General features: G+C 34.8%; 1 protein-coding gene across 1 annotated transcript; it reads right to left on the bottom strand.

Moving 5' to 3' along the window:
- Nucleotides 1-311: 311 nt before the first annotated feature.
- LOC138699753 (vacuolar protein sorting-associated protein 37A-like) lies at nucleotides 312-11,019 on the bottom strand. The gene is made up of 7 exons (XM_069825869.1): nucleotides 10,630-11,019; nucleotides 8,184-8,373; nucleotides 7,990-8,104; nucleotides 5,660-5,899; nucleotides 4,471-4,622; nucleotides 3,835-3,954; nucleotides 312-603 (listed from the first exon to the last, which is right to left on the bottom strand). Exons 1-7 carry the CDS (start codon nucleotides 10,713-10,715, stop codon nucleotides 529-531), a joined length of 978 nt encoding a protein of 325 aa, XP_069681970.1. The 5' UTR covers nucleotides 10,716-11,019; the 3' UTR covers nucleotides 312-528.
- Between the last annotated feature and the right edge of the window lie 6,360 nt (nucleotides 11,020-17,379).

Raw genomic sequence — 17,379 nt, 5'->3', positions numbered from 1 at the left:
ACAAGATGTTCCTTGGACAATGTGAAGAAGCTAACATAATGTTAAATGCAATTTTTTCTGTAAAATATAGCATATGGCACATATCATCAGAAAGAAACATATTTTCACTGGACTGCATTTCCATCCCCCCCCCCCAAAAAAAGGGGGGGAAGTAATCAGTGCAGAATATTTCCTTCATTTGCTACTTAATTTAAAGGTAAACAACTTAGCAGTCAGTCTACTTGCGACATCACAACAAACCAGACGAGGGAGTGAAAATAGGAGAATGGAGATAAAAAGGAAGGGAAGGAGAAGATATGGAGAGACAACAATAGTAGTTCAAAAGGCATTATTAAATTCTCAGTACATTACAAACAAAGAATAATTATTCATCTTAAATAGTACATAATAATATCAATAACTGCTCGTTTGGCTACTTCACAGCCAATGACTCACATTTTCATCTTGCAAGTGCTTCTCTGTATCCATAAGTCAGTGCTTAAGTCAATCATACGCTGAAGACAACCTCTACACTAAATGTAACCTCTCTTAGTACCCAGCCCTCTGGAGTTCATTCAGTTGACTGCCCAATTTCTCTTCTTTGGTTTTACGAGTCTGGCTGAGCTGTAACATAAACAGGTCAAATGCAAGTGAAGTAAAATCTAACAATCAAAATGAAAATACTTAAATTTAAATGACAGAGAAAGTTTTAAAAAAATACAACTGTTTATACTATAATACAAGAAAGTGGTAAAGAATGTACATGGTTCAAATTCAAGTTTTAATTACCTCAAAAGTTCTATTATTGAATAATTTAATTTTTAACTAAACATGATTGCCTGATATAGATTGAAACTTCAATGTTTCCAAATAGCATGTTACAAATTAACTACAATTAATAGATGCAGTAACAACCAGTGGGGATACCATAAACAAATACTGCAAAGCAAAAAAGGAAATATAACTTAATGAACACAAACTACAGGGCATATCAAAAGTCCGGTAACACTTTCAATATTTTATTACACAAAAACTACTAAAGATAGGACTTTCAAACACACGTCAGTTTAAAGTCAAACTCTCAAAGTTCGTTTTACACCTTACAGAAATTCAATGTGTGAACCACAAGTGACTCGGCAGATGTCCAAACGATAATCAAACTCTTCCCATACCCTTTTCAACATATCTTCTGTGACCGTGGCGGCAGCTTCTCCAATTCTGGTTTTTAGTTCCTCTAAATCACGTGGCAAAGGCGGTACAAACACATGGTCCTTTAGGTACCCCCATAGAAAAGAGTCACATGCAGTCATATCGAGTGACCTTGGTGGCCATGTTATGAAACATCTGTCCCTTACTCCAGCACGTCCTATCCAACGATCAGACATCTCCGTATTCAGGTAAGCACGAACTGCAGATGACGATGACTTATTCAACCGCTTAATTTTCAGCGACGAAGCGACATTCCATATGAGTGGGAAAATTAACAAGCACAACTGTCGTGTTTGGGGTACACAGAAACCTCACAGAATCATTGAACATGAGCGTGATTCACCAAAGGTAAATGTTTTCTGCACGTTGTCACAACGAAAACTGTATGGGCCTTTCTTCTTCATTGAGGCTACTGTGACTGGACATTCATATCTGGACATGTTGGAGCAATGATTGGTGCCTCAACTCAGACAAGATCTCGATGACGATTTCATCTTTCAGCAAGATGGGGCTCCGCCACATTTCCACAATGCAGTTCGTGCTTACCTGAATACGGAGATGTCTGATCGTTGGATAGGACGTGCTGGAGTAAGGGACAAATGTTTCATGACATGGCCACCAAGGTCACCCGATATGACTGCATGTGACTTTTTTCTATGGGGTACCTAAAGGACCGTGTGTTTTCACCGCCTTTGCCACGTGATTTAGAGGAACTAAAAACCAGAATTGGAGAAACTGCCGCCACGGTAACAGAGGATATGTTGAAAAGGGAATGGGAAGGTCCCCAATGGGAAGTGCACTATTTTAAAGAACTGCTACACAATTAGATAGTTTGAAGAACAAAATCATATCTAAGTTTTATGTATAGGCGATTAGTCATTAGAAAATGGAAGAGGTTTTATGTCTACTAATTAATTGTATTTCATCTGTGAAGAGTCAGCGTAACTATTATATAGGTTAGTAGGTGTGAGGGTGAAAGTTCCAAGCTCTGTAATTCCACTTTTTCAATTTACTGCTTCATGCTACAAAATTGTTTGTTTACATTATCATTAGATTGATATGCGTTTATTGACTTTCACCTAAGTTTAAACACATTTCTTACTTAAACCAATCTACGAGAATCATAGCTGGAAACAATGTAGTGATAAGGTAAAGAAAATATGCAACAGTAAAAGATAATGAAGTTAAAAAAATGGGAGCATGGTGATTCGAACTAGAAGCATAACAGTCTACATCATTATCCATTTGCTTATGATAATTCCTACCAAATAAGTTGCTTGATGGGAAATAGCAGAATCTGAAAACACCACTTGGGCAAGTTAGTAAATTCCTAAATAGATCCATCATTGTTTATACAGCAGAGCATTTATAAAAAGAAAGATGGAATATGTCACAAATTCATCAAGCTGTCTTTTAATTCCTGATAGATCTTACAAGCAAACATTCTCATGGAGGCAGATAAAGTTAATTTTTTCTTCCAACATGTTAATAATGTCAAAACAAATGCTTATACAACTCCAGCACAATTACGAGGGCCGTCCAGAAATAAGATTCCCTGGTGCCATTTACAGAAAGAAAACACAATTTCATATAAAGATTTATTGGAACAGATACAGCAATTGTTGAGCTATTTTTTAACATATTTCCCACTGTAACTAAGACATTTGTCACTTCAAGGAATTAACTTTTGTATCCCTCTGTCGTAGAAGTCTACCATCTGTGATCGGAACCAGTGTGTGACAGTTGTCTGCACCTCTCTGTTGATCCCATGGTATGACAAATGTCTCAGTTCCGGTCAGGAATATGTTGAAAAATAGCTCAACAATTGCTGTATCTGTTCCAATAAATCTTTTCATGAAATTGTGTTTTATTTCAGTGAACGGTCCCAACGAAACTTAGTTTCTGAATGACCCTTGGTACTTGCGCGCAAGTGGCAAAAATTTGTATAAGGATTTGTTTTGACATTATTAACATGGGGGAAGAAAAAATAAGTAACTTTATTCTCTGTCGCCAGGAGAAAGTTTGCTTGTTAGATGGAATCGTTTGGCATCAGATTCATCAAGATGTGAGACCAATGTCTGATGAAATTATTTGAGGTTAGGTTAAAAGGAAATATATTATGATGCAAAAGCAACATATTCAACTTCAGAGTCAAGCAGTGAGAGTGACACAAACGATTACTTGATGATAAATGCAGTTTATAAAGAAAAGCACGTTAAAACACAAAATTATGTTGTGAAAAACTACAGTGATATAGATTTCAAACAATCGAATAGTTCGCTAATTAAACGAAAAATGCTAATCCATCTTATTAATTGCTGACATCATGACCATTATATCGACTGAATTCGACAGATTCTTTCTCGTTGAATTACGAATTCGCCCCTTTAAAGTTATCTTTAAAAAAAAAATGGCTGACCATCTACAATTAAAATCTAGATGTGTTTAAATTTAGTCTTTAAACTCTACTATTTGGTATGGGTTTCATTAATATGTAGTGTTTGCTGCTAGCGACCTCCCCGGGTCAGATTAAAGTAGTGCCTGCACAGAAGGGAGTAAACAAGAATGAGTACAGTTCTTAATACATCTTACAAATTTTTACAATGGTTAAGTAAATATCAACAAAGTCTCTCAAGACGTACTTACTGTTCGTTTTTGAACATATTTGTTCACGAATTGCTCCACATTAATTTTCCCTCCAAGAAATCTTTCAGCTATCCGTTCACTCTCCTCATCACTGCGCAGAGCAGCAAGTCGCAGAGATTCCTGCAAGTAGATCAGTGAGAATCCTCCAATTAAAAGTAATTTTAGTTCATAAATAAATATCACCATGAAACTTCACATTGTGGTATATATGAGAAAAGATTGCATTAAGGTAAAAATATATATTTTATGAGTTTTACCACAGATAACAGATACAGTAATTCTCCTATATCAGTGGGGGATATGTACTAAAACCTGCTGTGGATATGCAAAACAGTGGATAATAGCAAACCCTATATATCTCATTGGTAGGTTGCTACTGCAGCATGCCAGGAACAGTGAAAAGTAAATAGTGTTGGTGATTGATACCAAAGTCCATGAATACAGAATGTGACTAAATTCTAGATTTTATATGAAACTCTTTATATTAAAATGCTAGGAGCTAACATACATAAAAAAAAAAAGTCACTGAGGTTAACCGAGGATACAGATTCCGTTAATTTTTAAAAAGTATATTTTAATTTATTGTGAAAGAGACACTGCATTTTAATTCCATCTAGGTTTCTGAGTATGTTTTACCTTGATATTACTTGGTGCATACTTGTCCGATAGTCTCTGATATTCCTGACTGAGATTCTCATACGAATTCTTGAGGGCTGCAACAGTCTCCAGCTTGTCTCGCACACTGTATTGCAACTTCTCAAGCTGTGGCTGCTTTGATAGGTTCTCTTCTGTAATAGAAACAAAATTTTACCAATAACTGTAGGTTAAAGAATGTTACTTGATAGTTATCCACTCTAACAATCACTGCAGGTAATATGCAGAGTTTCTTATGTAGACATTGTTGAGAGAGTAACGCATTACAAGTACTAGAAGAGCATTAATTTACACAAACCAGAACAAACTTAAGGATAGAGATGAAACAAAAATTTAGTTAGGAAATCACCATCATGTTGATATTAAAAAATCGGACATTTTTGCAATTTATTGTTTAAACATTATTGAAAATAATATTCATATAAAAATAAAAGCACCATTTCATTAATAAAACAATGAGGTTTATATATGCAAAAAGCAATTAATTAAAAATTTAAGCATGGATGCCAGTTCGCTCTACAATAATTAATAGTCACATTTCCATGCTCTGTACAGCAGTAAGAAGAAAATCCTGCACAATGTTCGTTATTAAGATTTTACGAAGTAAAGTTGACATGAACTGCTTTGTCAGATTTCTTACGTTTAAAAACCAATTTCATTTTATAAGGAAAAAGTTTTAATTGTCTGCTGAGAATTCGTCATACTACTGAGTACCTAGATCACCTCCATGTGTCTTGCAACTTATTTTCTTGTACTCAATGTTGCATATTCAGAATATTTAGTAATTTTCTGGACTTTTGTAGAAGTATCAGAGCACTTCTATTTTCTTTTAAGTTGGTTATTTAACGACGCTTTATCAACTACTAGGTTATGGGATTGGTGATAGCAAGATGATATTCGGCAAGATGAGGCCGAGGATTCATCATAGATTATTTGACATTCGCCTTATGGTTGGGGAAAACCTCAGAAAAAACCCAACCCGATAATCAGCCCAAGTGAAAATTGAAACCGTCCTCAAATACAACTTCGGATCAACTGAGCTATGTTGGTGGATTCTATCTTGTTCTACAGATACTAATTCAGATCTAAATTTCCCTACTTACGTGATGTATGACTGCTGTCTATATTTATATGAAGATTGTACATCACATTAATGAACTGTATTACTCACTCGCTAATTCTTCATTCTTGGTGATCATATCATCTACGGTTTTGTAGAGTTTTTGGACAGGTGGCAGTTTGTCAAGGAACTCGTCTATTCTATCTTCACTCTGGTTCAGCTGCTCCAGCTCTGCATTTGTGAGATCTAATAATTCTGAAAACTGAAGCACTCGCTGCTGAGGGTACACAAGTGGGAAGGTCGGCATAACATAGGCTGGAGATGCTCGCCCGTTTGTACACGCCTCTTGTACTGCACATGAGCATGAAACAAAAAACAGGATAGTTATCACGAGATAACACTGCAATGATATTTGTACAATATGAAGTAAAAAAGAAAAAAGGAAAGAAAACTGTTAGGAGTGATAAAATGAGATGTGACTATCATATACGAAACTTTAGACGGAATTCAATGAAGACATATACCATATGCCTCTTTTATTTCCTTATAATTCAGTAACTTATTCCCACAGCTTTGTTATGAGTTCCCCTTATGTACCTTACCTGTTTATGCCAGCTAAGATCCAATCCTATGGTAACAATAAGACAGGACACACAACTGGACTAACCCAGTCTCTATGGAAGAGAGTTGTTATCTGCAGGGTCTGATTTTTATTCCTTTTAACAATAAGCTAAGTCCTCCTTTTCAGAGAAAATTAAAATTATATTCAGTATCCTATGTATTAAAATGGCTGCTGTCTCCCATATTTGCACTCACATTCCTCTTGCTCTCTTAATTAAGGAGAAAGAACAATTAATATTGGAGGAGAAAAATTCGCTCCGGCACCGGGGATCGAACCCAAGTCCTTGGTTCTACGTACCAAGCGCTCTCGCCATTGAGCTACGTCAAAGACCAATCTACAGCACCGGATCGAACTCCCCTCTGCCAGTGGCTTGACTCCAAAATTATTATTTTATTGGTCCTACAATATTAATTGTTACCATAGCAGATATATTCTGTAGGACCAATAAAATCATAATCTTTAGAAAATTCTTCTAGCAACAGTGCATATTTCTGAACAGATTACTGTGCATATTACTGTGGAATCCTGGCCATCAAGTCACTCAACTGAGTGCGCTCCTTGTATAATGGCAGTTGACTTAATAAAATGGCAACATACATGTCCAACTTGGAGTCAGGTCACAAAGGGAAAAACACTGGAGGAGGGGGAGTTCGATCCAGTGCTGTGGATTGGACTTTGGCGTAGCTCAATGGTGAAAGCACTTGGTACGTAGAACCAAGGATCTGGATTCGATTCCTGGTGCCGGAGCGAATTTTTCTCCTCCAATATTAATTGTTACCATAACAGATATATTCTGTAGGACCAATAAAATAATAATCTTTAGAAAAAAACATAACAATGTTTTTTATACACCCTACATTGTCTTTTTACTCCTTGAAAGAGGTAAAATGGAAACAGAGTTGTAATGTTTTAAATAAAAATATATTTGTAATGAACTAAAAATACATCACATTCAGCTTCAGTTCATTATTTTCATCATTTAGGTCTATAATTTTATTTTTTTCTGATATTCCAAAAAATTATAAGTAATTCTATGGAAGAATTAGACGATAGGAGGAACCATTTTTTTCGTTAATAATTCCGTACTATCAATACTATAAAGTATTAAGCACATGATTTTACTTTCTGGCATCCAAAACTGGTACTTTCCACAGAATAAACTAGAATTATTCACCTGTTGTGCGTAGTAATGAATGGATGTATCACAGCCATAATGGAACGTGCTGATAAGACACTTAAGTTAAGTATTTAATAAGTTTACTCGAGAGGTACAGGAGCGAATTTCTGGACAGTAAGTATCTGGGTGAGCATGAACCGCACCAGCAAAAGGAAGCATTTTTAGTCCTAGTGGAAGTTCAAAATTATTAGAATGAATTATAATTTATGAACTAAAAAACAAATATATAATAACAACCATCAAAATCCGTAATCAAGTCCCTAACATCACATCCCACTTCTCTCAAATCCATTTTGATATTACCCTCTCATTTACGTCTTAGTCTCTCCAAAGATCTTTTTCCCTTCGGTCTCCCAACTAGCACTCTATATGCATTTCTAGATTCATCCATACATACTACATGCTCTGCCCTCTCGAACGTCTGGATTTAATGTTTCTAATTATGTTATTGTGAAGAATGAAATTCGTGCAGTTCTACGTTGTGTAACTTTCTCCAGTCTCCTGTAACTTCATTCCTCTTAGCCTCAAATATTTTCCTAAGCACCTTATTCTCCTATTAGTGCTTAATCCTCCCTTCCTCTCATCTAAAATTCATGATAAGCACTACCTTTCTTAAAGACGTAAGAATCAAATTCTAATTACCTCTTTGTTGAGTTGATGTTCCAACAGCCACGTCTCCAGCTAAAGGTGGTGGTCTGCGTTCAAACTCTCTAATAATTGCTTGCACAACACGGCCCAGATCAGAATGGACTGTAAACTACACACACAAGGTAAGATTTTAGATTTGTTGCTCTTCCTACTTCTATTTCATAGTGTTAGCAATAGACCTAACTTACATTTAAAAGCCCAGGTGCACTTATAATCTCGCTCTGCTCATTGACCCACGGATGATCAATCTGGGGAGTAACTTTTAACACAGGTTTCTCCAAAGGAAATTCGGGAGACAGAGAAACCAAAATGGCCATGCCATATCCTCCAGCATTAAATTCAACTCGATACTCAACGTCTTCTTGTATCTCTGTCACACTGAAACATGACAGTACAACATATTGACAACGTATTCAAAAGACGTGAACTGAATATTTCAACAATTAAAAATAAAAAAAAATTGTTAAAATTTATATCTGGGATTAAATTTTACATTACTGTCGAGGTTCACATTACAGTTTATTAGCATCTTTGTTTCCCTTTCTTTAACAAATGTTATTACTTCTCCTTCTGGTGTCCCCTAGTCAATGCAAAATTAATGACAAGGAAAATAAAAAGAACTCAGTATATACCAGATCTATAGGAATAATGCAGATCACCATTCTTTCTTACATTACAATTAATATATTTCATAGACATTACATCAGCACTGTAGCTTTGAGATGTGGAACAACTAAAAAATTATACAAAAACATATAATACGGTACATAATTATTAGGCCTAATAGGCACATAGTAAATGTATTAATTTAATTTACAAGCATGAAAGTTCATCAGTTGAATTAAAGATGTGAACATGTAAGAAGTTTGTAAATTCTGTTCTAAATTTTTTCTTTGTTCTTCAAAGCTTCAAAATAGGCTAATTAGGCCTAGGCAGTGCACTGAAGACTGTAGGCTCATTCACAATGAAAATTAAACATAACGTAAACATTAACATAAGCACATAAACATATGCCACAAACTTAAGTAGCCAAAGCCCATTCACAATGAAAATTAAACATAACGTAAACATAACACGTGTGTGGAAACAAACATACCGAATCAACAAAACTACAGAATCTATTACATAAAAATGGAGAATTTCACAATGACTGACGAAGTAGCTATTCAATTTATGTTTCTAATAACTACAATGGCATCAGTATATGGCTTTCAATACTTGAAATCAAAGAAACGGAGATGTAAAATAATCAACTTTTCGCCTAGCTATCATCACGGCCAATAGATCAAAATATTGCCTGTAGGCAAAACCCACGAGATGTTAAACAAAAAGTGAAAACACGCTTTCCGCTTGTGTACTGTTTCCAAATCGCATAAACATAAGCATGAAAGTTTGGAGTTTAACGTCTTATGATTAAGATTAAGTTTATGCTTATGTAATTCATTGTGAATGCTTTCATTAAATAACATGGACACAAGGTTTTATGCTTACGTTATGTTTATGTTTAATTTTCATTGTGAATGGGCCTTTATTGCGTTAATTTTTAGGTAATAGGCTTTGGACAATGAAGAACAACACTTCGAAACTAGTCAGCCAGATACTTACCTAACAATTAACACAGTAAAGAAGTTGAAAAGTTAATTAGTGATATATAAGTGTTAAAAAGATGAAGAAAAAAAGTCTTTTTACAGGATGGGCATCCTTTTATGCAGACATGTCATTATTATTAGGGTTTTTTTTTTTTTTGTAAAACAAAAATACAAATACAATGGATAGGCTATATTTTATCCTTCCTCACTCGCATGTGTACAACTGCGTTGTGCACTGCTGTGTCTGCTCTACATCCGCGACAGGGGGAAGAATAAAATGTATGCACTGTATGTTTAGGTAAGTACAGATGGGTTAGCTCAGGTTATGGATCAGGTTTTTACTTAAATAATGAAAATATGCAAATTACGTAATTTTAAGAGTGTTTATATCGGCAAAGTTGATAAGGACCGTTATGCATAAGAGGCAGAGCTCATCATATTATAATAAAATGTATGCTGTTTAATACTTGCCTATAAAGCAAGTAATCCTATTGTTATGGCATCATTTAGCCTAAACTGCTAAACAGCCAAATTATTTATGACTGCAGAAAATTTCATTTTTGGGCTAAACTAGCGATGAGATAGTTCCTTTCGTACTCCACTTATACACTTTGCTTAAACGAATCTGTGACAGGTTAAGTTTGGTTAGTTTAGGCTTTTCTTAGGCCTTGTATATACGATCAACTGCATCTCTACAAAAAAATCTTAGTAATTCGGTAGAACACGTTGATCAATATGACGGACATCAGTGACATCAATAACAAGTTAGGTTTGGTTTGTTGAGGTTTTTGGTATACCTTGAATATATGTTTTTTTTTTTTTTTTTTGGTGGGCATATCAAAAGCAAATCTAACCTGTCACTGATACTTGATGATATCAGTCATATTGACCAACGTTTTCTACCGAATTACCAAAATCGGAACAAAATCTCTTATACTCGTACATTCAACGAGTTTCACTTCAGAAATCGCCAAAACTACCTTAGCGCTAGTTTCAACTTATTTTCATACGAAATATACGATATTGTATTGTATTTTCAACTTACTTATCATTGAATACTTTTAGTGTATCAATCTGTCTTTTTCTATTCACAGCAGCATTTTCTGAGTCTCTAAATATACGCGATAACATTTAACCTTTTAAATCTATATACACATTTACAACACACTAAATTGGAAACGATTATTTCCATCAGCTGTAGTTGTCAAACTCACACGCACATGACGCATACAGTGTGGCCAACAAAATTCTTGAAACCCCGCTATAAAACATTGAAGTCAATCAATTTAACAAGGATTTAATCTATATATCCCTATATTAACAGCACAAGTTCCATAAATTTTGCACGTTAACACACAAACACATCAAACCTATAGGCAAAACCTCTGCAAAACCGCTTTATTGTATCGCTATGTTTCTATCCCTGATCACATGTTTCTCTACGCCTACATTGATTGTACTCACGCAAGACCACATTATACTCGTAGATGGTACACAGTTTCCTTTCACATTAGTATCTCTATCTCTATGCTAGATGGCAGAGTTACATTAATCCTATAGAAAATTTAACCTCTGGTCGTTAGATGGCAGAGAAACATTTCTCTTCTATTTCCTCAGTATTGTTCGACACAACGAATTAGAAAGAGAATTTTGTAACTAGTTGGTTCGACATAAATAAACAAATTAGTAACAATTGCCCAACTATTTACTGTTTCCCAATTTCTTTCACTTCTCTTTACCTCTGCGTTGCGTATCTGTATGCTTTTCGGCTCTTATTAGAGGAACATTACAATAACATTATGAAATTCATTTCTTAGCTACTCTCATACGATTTATTAAGTGACAGAGGCTGCAAGAGACGCTATTGCCATTATTGGATATTTTCTCTTACTTTCCCATTCCCAATTATGAACACTCTATTTGTACTTTTTAAATACTGTATGACATATGTTTTTATTTACTTCATATGATGTTAATTATTTTAAATTGTCAGTTTTATCCATATTTTAACTTTATTATACCTTTGTACAGAAGACACTTTGGTCATAAATTTCTTAACTTTCCCAGCCTTTATAGAATTAAACACTATTATTCAGACATCGCATGTTTTCTGTACATTATTTTTAAATACAACTATTCATGAATCTCATTATATTTATTTTCCTCTTGCAGTCGTGGTAGAGTCACTGAAGATGAAGAGGCAATCTTCGAAACATGTCTGAATTTTATTAATTTTAATAATTTATTTCATTCTTAAAAGTGTTCATACAACTGTGTTATATATATTGTATGTTTCTCACATAATAATATTTTATGAAGTCATCATTCTCGATTCTGAACTGCTTTCTGTTCTTCATTTCTGAGAAAACGCAGGGAAACGATATTCCCTCACATACGTATTTTTAACGCATAAATAGGCCTTTTCGACACAATAATGTAAGTAGACCTTTACTTTTCCTCTTAATAATAGGTACATTGCTTTTGTACATTCTTTTCCAATATCTTATTACATGTGTTTTTTCTTTCTGGTTGAACGCACCGGAACGCCGATCCGGCACCTTTTTGACGTGAATACTTACGTCTATATTGAAGTTCGGTCCAGTACTAAGGTGCCACCCCAAAAAGTGGACCGACATATTTTCAGGCCAGCTTTGTTGTGCCTATAATTTCTAAACTACATGACAACACATTCGAATGAAGCATATTGCTATCGACAGACAAACATAAATATATTCAACGTGACCTTGAGTTGAAGCGGGTGATTTCATCTAGCGATTCATGGGAAGGGAGAATTTGATCCACGAATTGGTGGATCGCGCGGCAGCCGAGGCAGTGTAACAGTGTAACTCGAGAATGCGAAACGATAAAAAGTTCGCAGCGGTGTAAAACGATTTGTAACGAACCAGGCTACAATCTCAATTGAGTAACACAAGCTAAATTGGAAAAATTCGCAGGTGAAGTTGAATGAAACCAGAAAATTCACAACGTCGAGGCATATGCAGTGCAAATGTGATCGGACGTATAAACAATGAGTAGCGCACGATGGTTACTATAGCAACGGACATGTTTACTCTCAATGCATACAATGTTTACTTTAACAGTAATTCTACGTATGCACTCAAAAAACTTGCGGCTGTCTTTCCGATGCAGCCTACTCACATTTTCTTGTTATAGGCCTATTTTCCATCAGAGAACCAAGAAATTTTCCAAATTTGCGCCACCAATATATTGTGAGACTTCTCACTTCACAACTTCATTGTCTCTCTCCTGAGATTATTCCTGCTAGTTAACACCACGAGGAACATAGTTTAGAATTGTTGGGCCTACTTTGAACAACTTCAACCCTTAGGCCAGCTGTGCTCAATTATGTAGTTACGCCTTTCATTGAGTTTGCGATAACCCGCCAAGCATGTTGACGTATGGCCATCTGGCAGACTTTGTATATAACCTGTGGTGGCTGATGCAAAACAAAGGTATCATCTTGGACACAAATGATCAGCACCTATAGGCTAAGTTAATTCGGAAAATTTCATGTGCTTTTGTGAGAGCTTAGTTTCACATGTGAACGAGTGTGTTATGCAGTGGGAGTGTTCCAATAAATAATTTGTTGTCATTGTTTCAAATGACTCTTATTTTAAGAACACGTAACTGTTACCTCGAAACCCAGGGTTCAAGTGGCGGTTTAGTAAAAGAGAGGGTATGAGTGCAAGACTCTGTTCTGTTTCTCTTTTGTTTTGTTTCTTTGTTGTTCTTTCTCTTTCTAAATATAGTATTATAAATGATTTAGAACAAAGATATTTTCAAGGAGTAAATTAGATGCAAAATAAACATCTTTTGCCTCGTCGTGTGAATCAGACGTTGTCTGAAGGAGACTTAAGAGAACTTCGGACTATAGGAGATCACTCATTTTTTGTGTCGAAGAGTGTACATTGCAACAATGGAAATTAAATAATTCCCGTATTTATTTCAATCTGTATTCGTTGGGCTGCAAAAATTATAGTTCTATACTATTCATGACATACACATTTTAAAATAGAAACCTCAAAATGCATATTGCAGTATAAGAAACAAAATGAAATTAATGTGCTATTAGGAAATAGGCTACTAGAAAACGAATCCATCAAATTTATCAAATCGCTCATCATCATCCCACAAGTGTAATCTGAAATCGGGAATAATATGTCTCCGAAATTGTGAGCTGATCCTTCAAATTATCGTCTGTAAATCTGGATCTCGATTTTGATTTAGCCAGCTTCATCTGCGATAAAAAAAAAAAAAAAAACTGTTCGCACATATATAGGTGGAGCCAAACATTGACGCAATTTTCATACTGAAACTATATAGAGTTGAGTATGTTAATTTACAAAGTTGTTTTATATGTCCAAGCCAACAATATTAGTACATTTACTTTTGGTAAATGTGTCATTTTGTAAATGGTTAACATCCATTATCATTGACTACATAAATACACTGAAAATTTTCAAATTCTTGAAATAAATAAAATGGTGTTGAGACAAACCAATTACTTATATATATTAGTTTTAAAATTATACATAAACAATATTCTAGCAGAAACAGGTACTATGTTATAACATTCCCAATTCCTTTGGGAAAGGATGAATTCATAATTGCTTCAAGTGTCTAGTTTTGATTTATATATATATATATATATATATATATATATATATATATATATATTATTTTAGTAGGTTATTTTACGATGCTTTATCAACATCTTACATCTTAGCGTCTGAATGACATGAAGGTGACAATGCCGGTGAAAATGAGTCAGGGGTCCAGCACCGAAAGTTACCCAGCATTTGCTCATGTATTGGATTAAGGGAAAACCCCGGTAAAAATCTCAACCAGGTAACTTGCCCCGACCGGGAACTGAACCCGGGCCACCTGGTTTCGCGGCCAGACGCGCTAACCGTTACTCCACAAGTGTGAACAGTTTTGATTTATGCCGTATGTTAAGTATGTGAATATCATGTCTGAGATTATATGAAGAAATGTTTCTATGTATGTAAATTAATGATGAAAATATTAATGTTATAAAATGTACTAATGTCCAATTGAATAAAAACTGCTTACAATGTTTATTGTTTTTAAAATCTAAAATAGCTCTTATTGCTCTCTCAACATATTAAGTTATTCATAACTAGCCGTACCCGTGCGCTCCGCTGCACCCGTTAGAAATAAATATAAAGTAATTACATAATTAAAATAGGACATTTGATCCAGGCAACATTCGTGTTTGATAGAAGGATAAATAGTTTATTATGTTACTTAATTTAAATTGTATTAAAAAAATTAAAATACGATCATTTTGATCTAGAGACCACTCATTTGGTCATAAAAATTAGTTTAGGAAATACAGGAAACGAATGTACAGAATAGCCTAACAAGTTTTCTGTGCATAAGAAGCTATTTTAATCTTACCTCTCCTCGATTCACTCAGAAGTTACTATAATAACATTATAGCCTTATGTCCATCTAGAGAAACTACACTCTCCAATGGTGAATTAATAATTAATTATACAAATCGGTTAATTTAGCTTCCGATATTACTTCATACAAACACAGAAACATTCTCTGTATGCTATCTTTCATAGCTTTCGATTGTTGCTGTCCAAGGCCCCTTATAGACGAAGTCATTTGTTTTTTAATTCATTACACGGCCTTAGATGGCAGTTATTTTAATTTTAAAACATTTTAAAACTCGTTTATCTCATTAAATATCAGTCCTATCAAAATTTTTTAAAGAAATAAAACTTATCGTAAATTATTTTTAAAGAAACTTTTGTTATGTAACATTTTTCACAAAAATAAATAATAAGCGAGATATTTCGATTTATTTAATTCAGGCCCTCTTATAACCCCCTTTTAATAATGTATTTTGAATGCCATATAGCCTAAAATCTAAGTTACAACGAACTTAATTTATATTCCAATTTTCATCGAAATCCGTTTAGCCATTATCGCGTGAAAAGGTAACAAACATACAGACAGACAGACATACAAACAAAAATTTCAGAAAAGCGATTTTCGGTTTCAGGGTGGTTAATTATATATGTTAGGACCAATTATTTTTGGAAAATCGAAAATTACCAGAAAAATTTCGGCTACAGATTTATTATTAGTATAGATATAGGCCCATGCCACGTCACCCCATCGACTAATATAATACACGATGTGTTTTTTAACAATGCAAAATAAGCTGGATATAAAAGAAAGAAACGAAGAGAGATTTTTTCCAAATATTTGACACGGCTTTGTGTTATATGCTCGTAAAATGTAGAATACTATTCTTACCCTTAAGTTCACTGTATTCACGATGATTAAATAGCTTTTCTTTACTTCCCGTAACACTTCAGAACACATCAAATATCGAATGTGGTCTACCTCTTCACAACAAAAAAATTGGTTTTCCCATTCTTTGTAAAAATATTATCTTCTTTTGTTTTTTCGCTTGAGAAAACTCCTTAAAAAGAGACATGTTTGTTACGTTAAACGTTACCTGTTTCGTACGAGATGCTACTGAGAATACGAAGAACACAGCATTAAGTACGCTAAACATGTCAATCACTCCGTAGGGAGGGGATGGCTTCCAAGACTCGAACCGAGTGCGACGAGTGCTACTTGTGCTCTGTTGGGCCATAGCTCTATCTTAGGCCTACAATCATGTTGGTTTCTAAAAAGCGTCATGCAGCAACAGACGTCACAAGGAAAGATTGCCTCGTGAGATAGTAGCCTTAATTTCCCGCCACTAACCCTTTAGGGACCTGTAACGGGACAGCTTTGTCTAAAATTACGGTAAAACATCTTGAATCAAACATGTCAATTAAATGATATAAAATATATGAATGATTTTTTATGTGGACTTGGGATGACGACATTACCGAAAGTGAGTTAGCTGTACTTTTAGGTTACGGAATTTCTATGCCAGTGGCCAAAACATTATGTAGTTGGTACCGTAGAAAGAAATGTCAATAAGTAATGGCAGAAGAATTTTGGCCATAAATGTAAAAAAAAACTAAATAAGCCGTTCTAGATGGATTATAAACTGCTGAATGCCCACATAACCTAGTTGAAGTTCATTGTGAATTAGGTTGAAGTAGCCTACTGATATATTTATGGTACTTTAATTTATGAAGCACAAATACGGATTTATAAAACAACATCGAAGGTGCTCTGTCTCTTATGCCTAGACCTCGGAAGTTTAGGCTCCAATACGATAGGTTGCAACAATTTTATGTAAAAATCCTTAAATATATACAACACGAGAAACTCTCGAGCGATGATATTGCCTAAAACTAGGTGCATTGAACAACGTATGTTTCAGCCTACTCTAAACGAGTCTAAAAATCCGAGGTCTAAGCCATTGTGTAAAATGAATGAATGAATGAATGAATGAATGAATAAATGAATTAATTAATTAATGTATGCCTTAAATTTAATTAACTTACTTGTTTTGTATTATACATAGCCCATAGCTCAACTGATGAATGATCATTTGCGTTTGTAAATTTAATAATCTGATTGGCTATGTATTGTATACTTTTAGTAGAGCCATCGATGTAGCTCAGTCGGCAGACTCACTGGGCTGCTGATCCGGAGCTGCGTTCGGGCTTGGGTTGGATCCCCCTTTGGTCTTTGGTTTCTTCCGAGGTTTTCCACAGCCGTGGGACTGAAGCCGGATGGTTTATGGCGAGTCTATGGCGAGTCCTTAGCATCAACCCCTTTGATTTGATTACCCCCCTTTGATTTGATTACCTGGTTGGGGTTTTCCGAG

Source organism: Periplaneta americana, chromosome 5 (assembly GCF_040183065.1).
Source record: "Periplaneta americana isolate PAMFEO1 chromosome 5, P.americana_PAMFEO1_priV1, whole genome shotgun sequence".
NCBI lineage: Eukaryota > Metazoa > Arthropoda > Insecta > Blattodea > Blattidae > Periplaneta > Periplaneta americana.
Note: the sequence above shows the minus strand (reverse complement) of the source record. Positions and strands in the feature narration are given on the sequence as shown.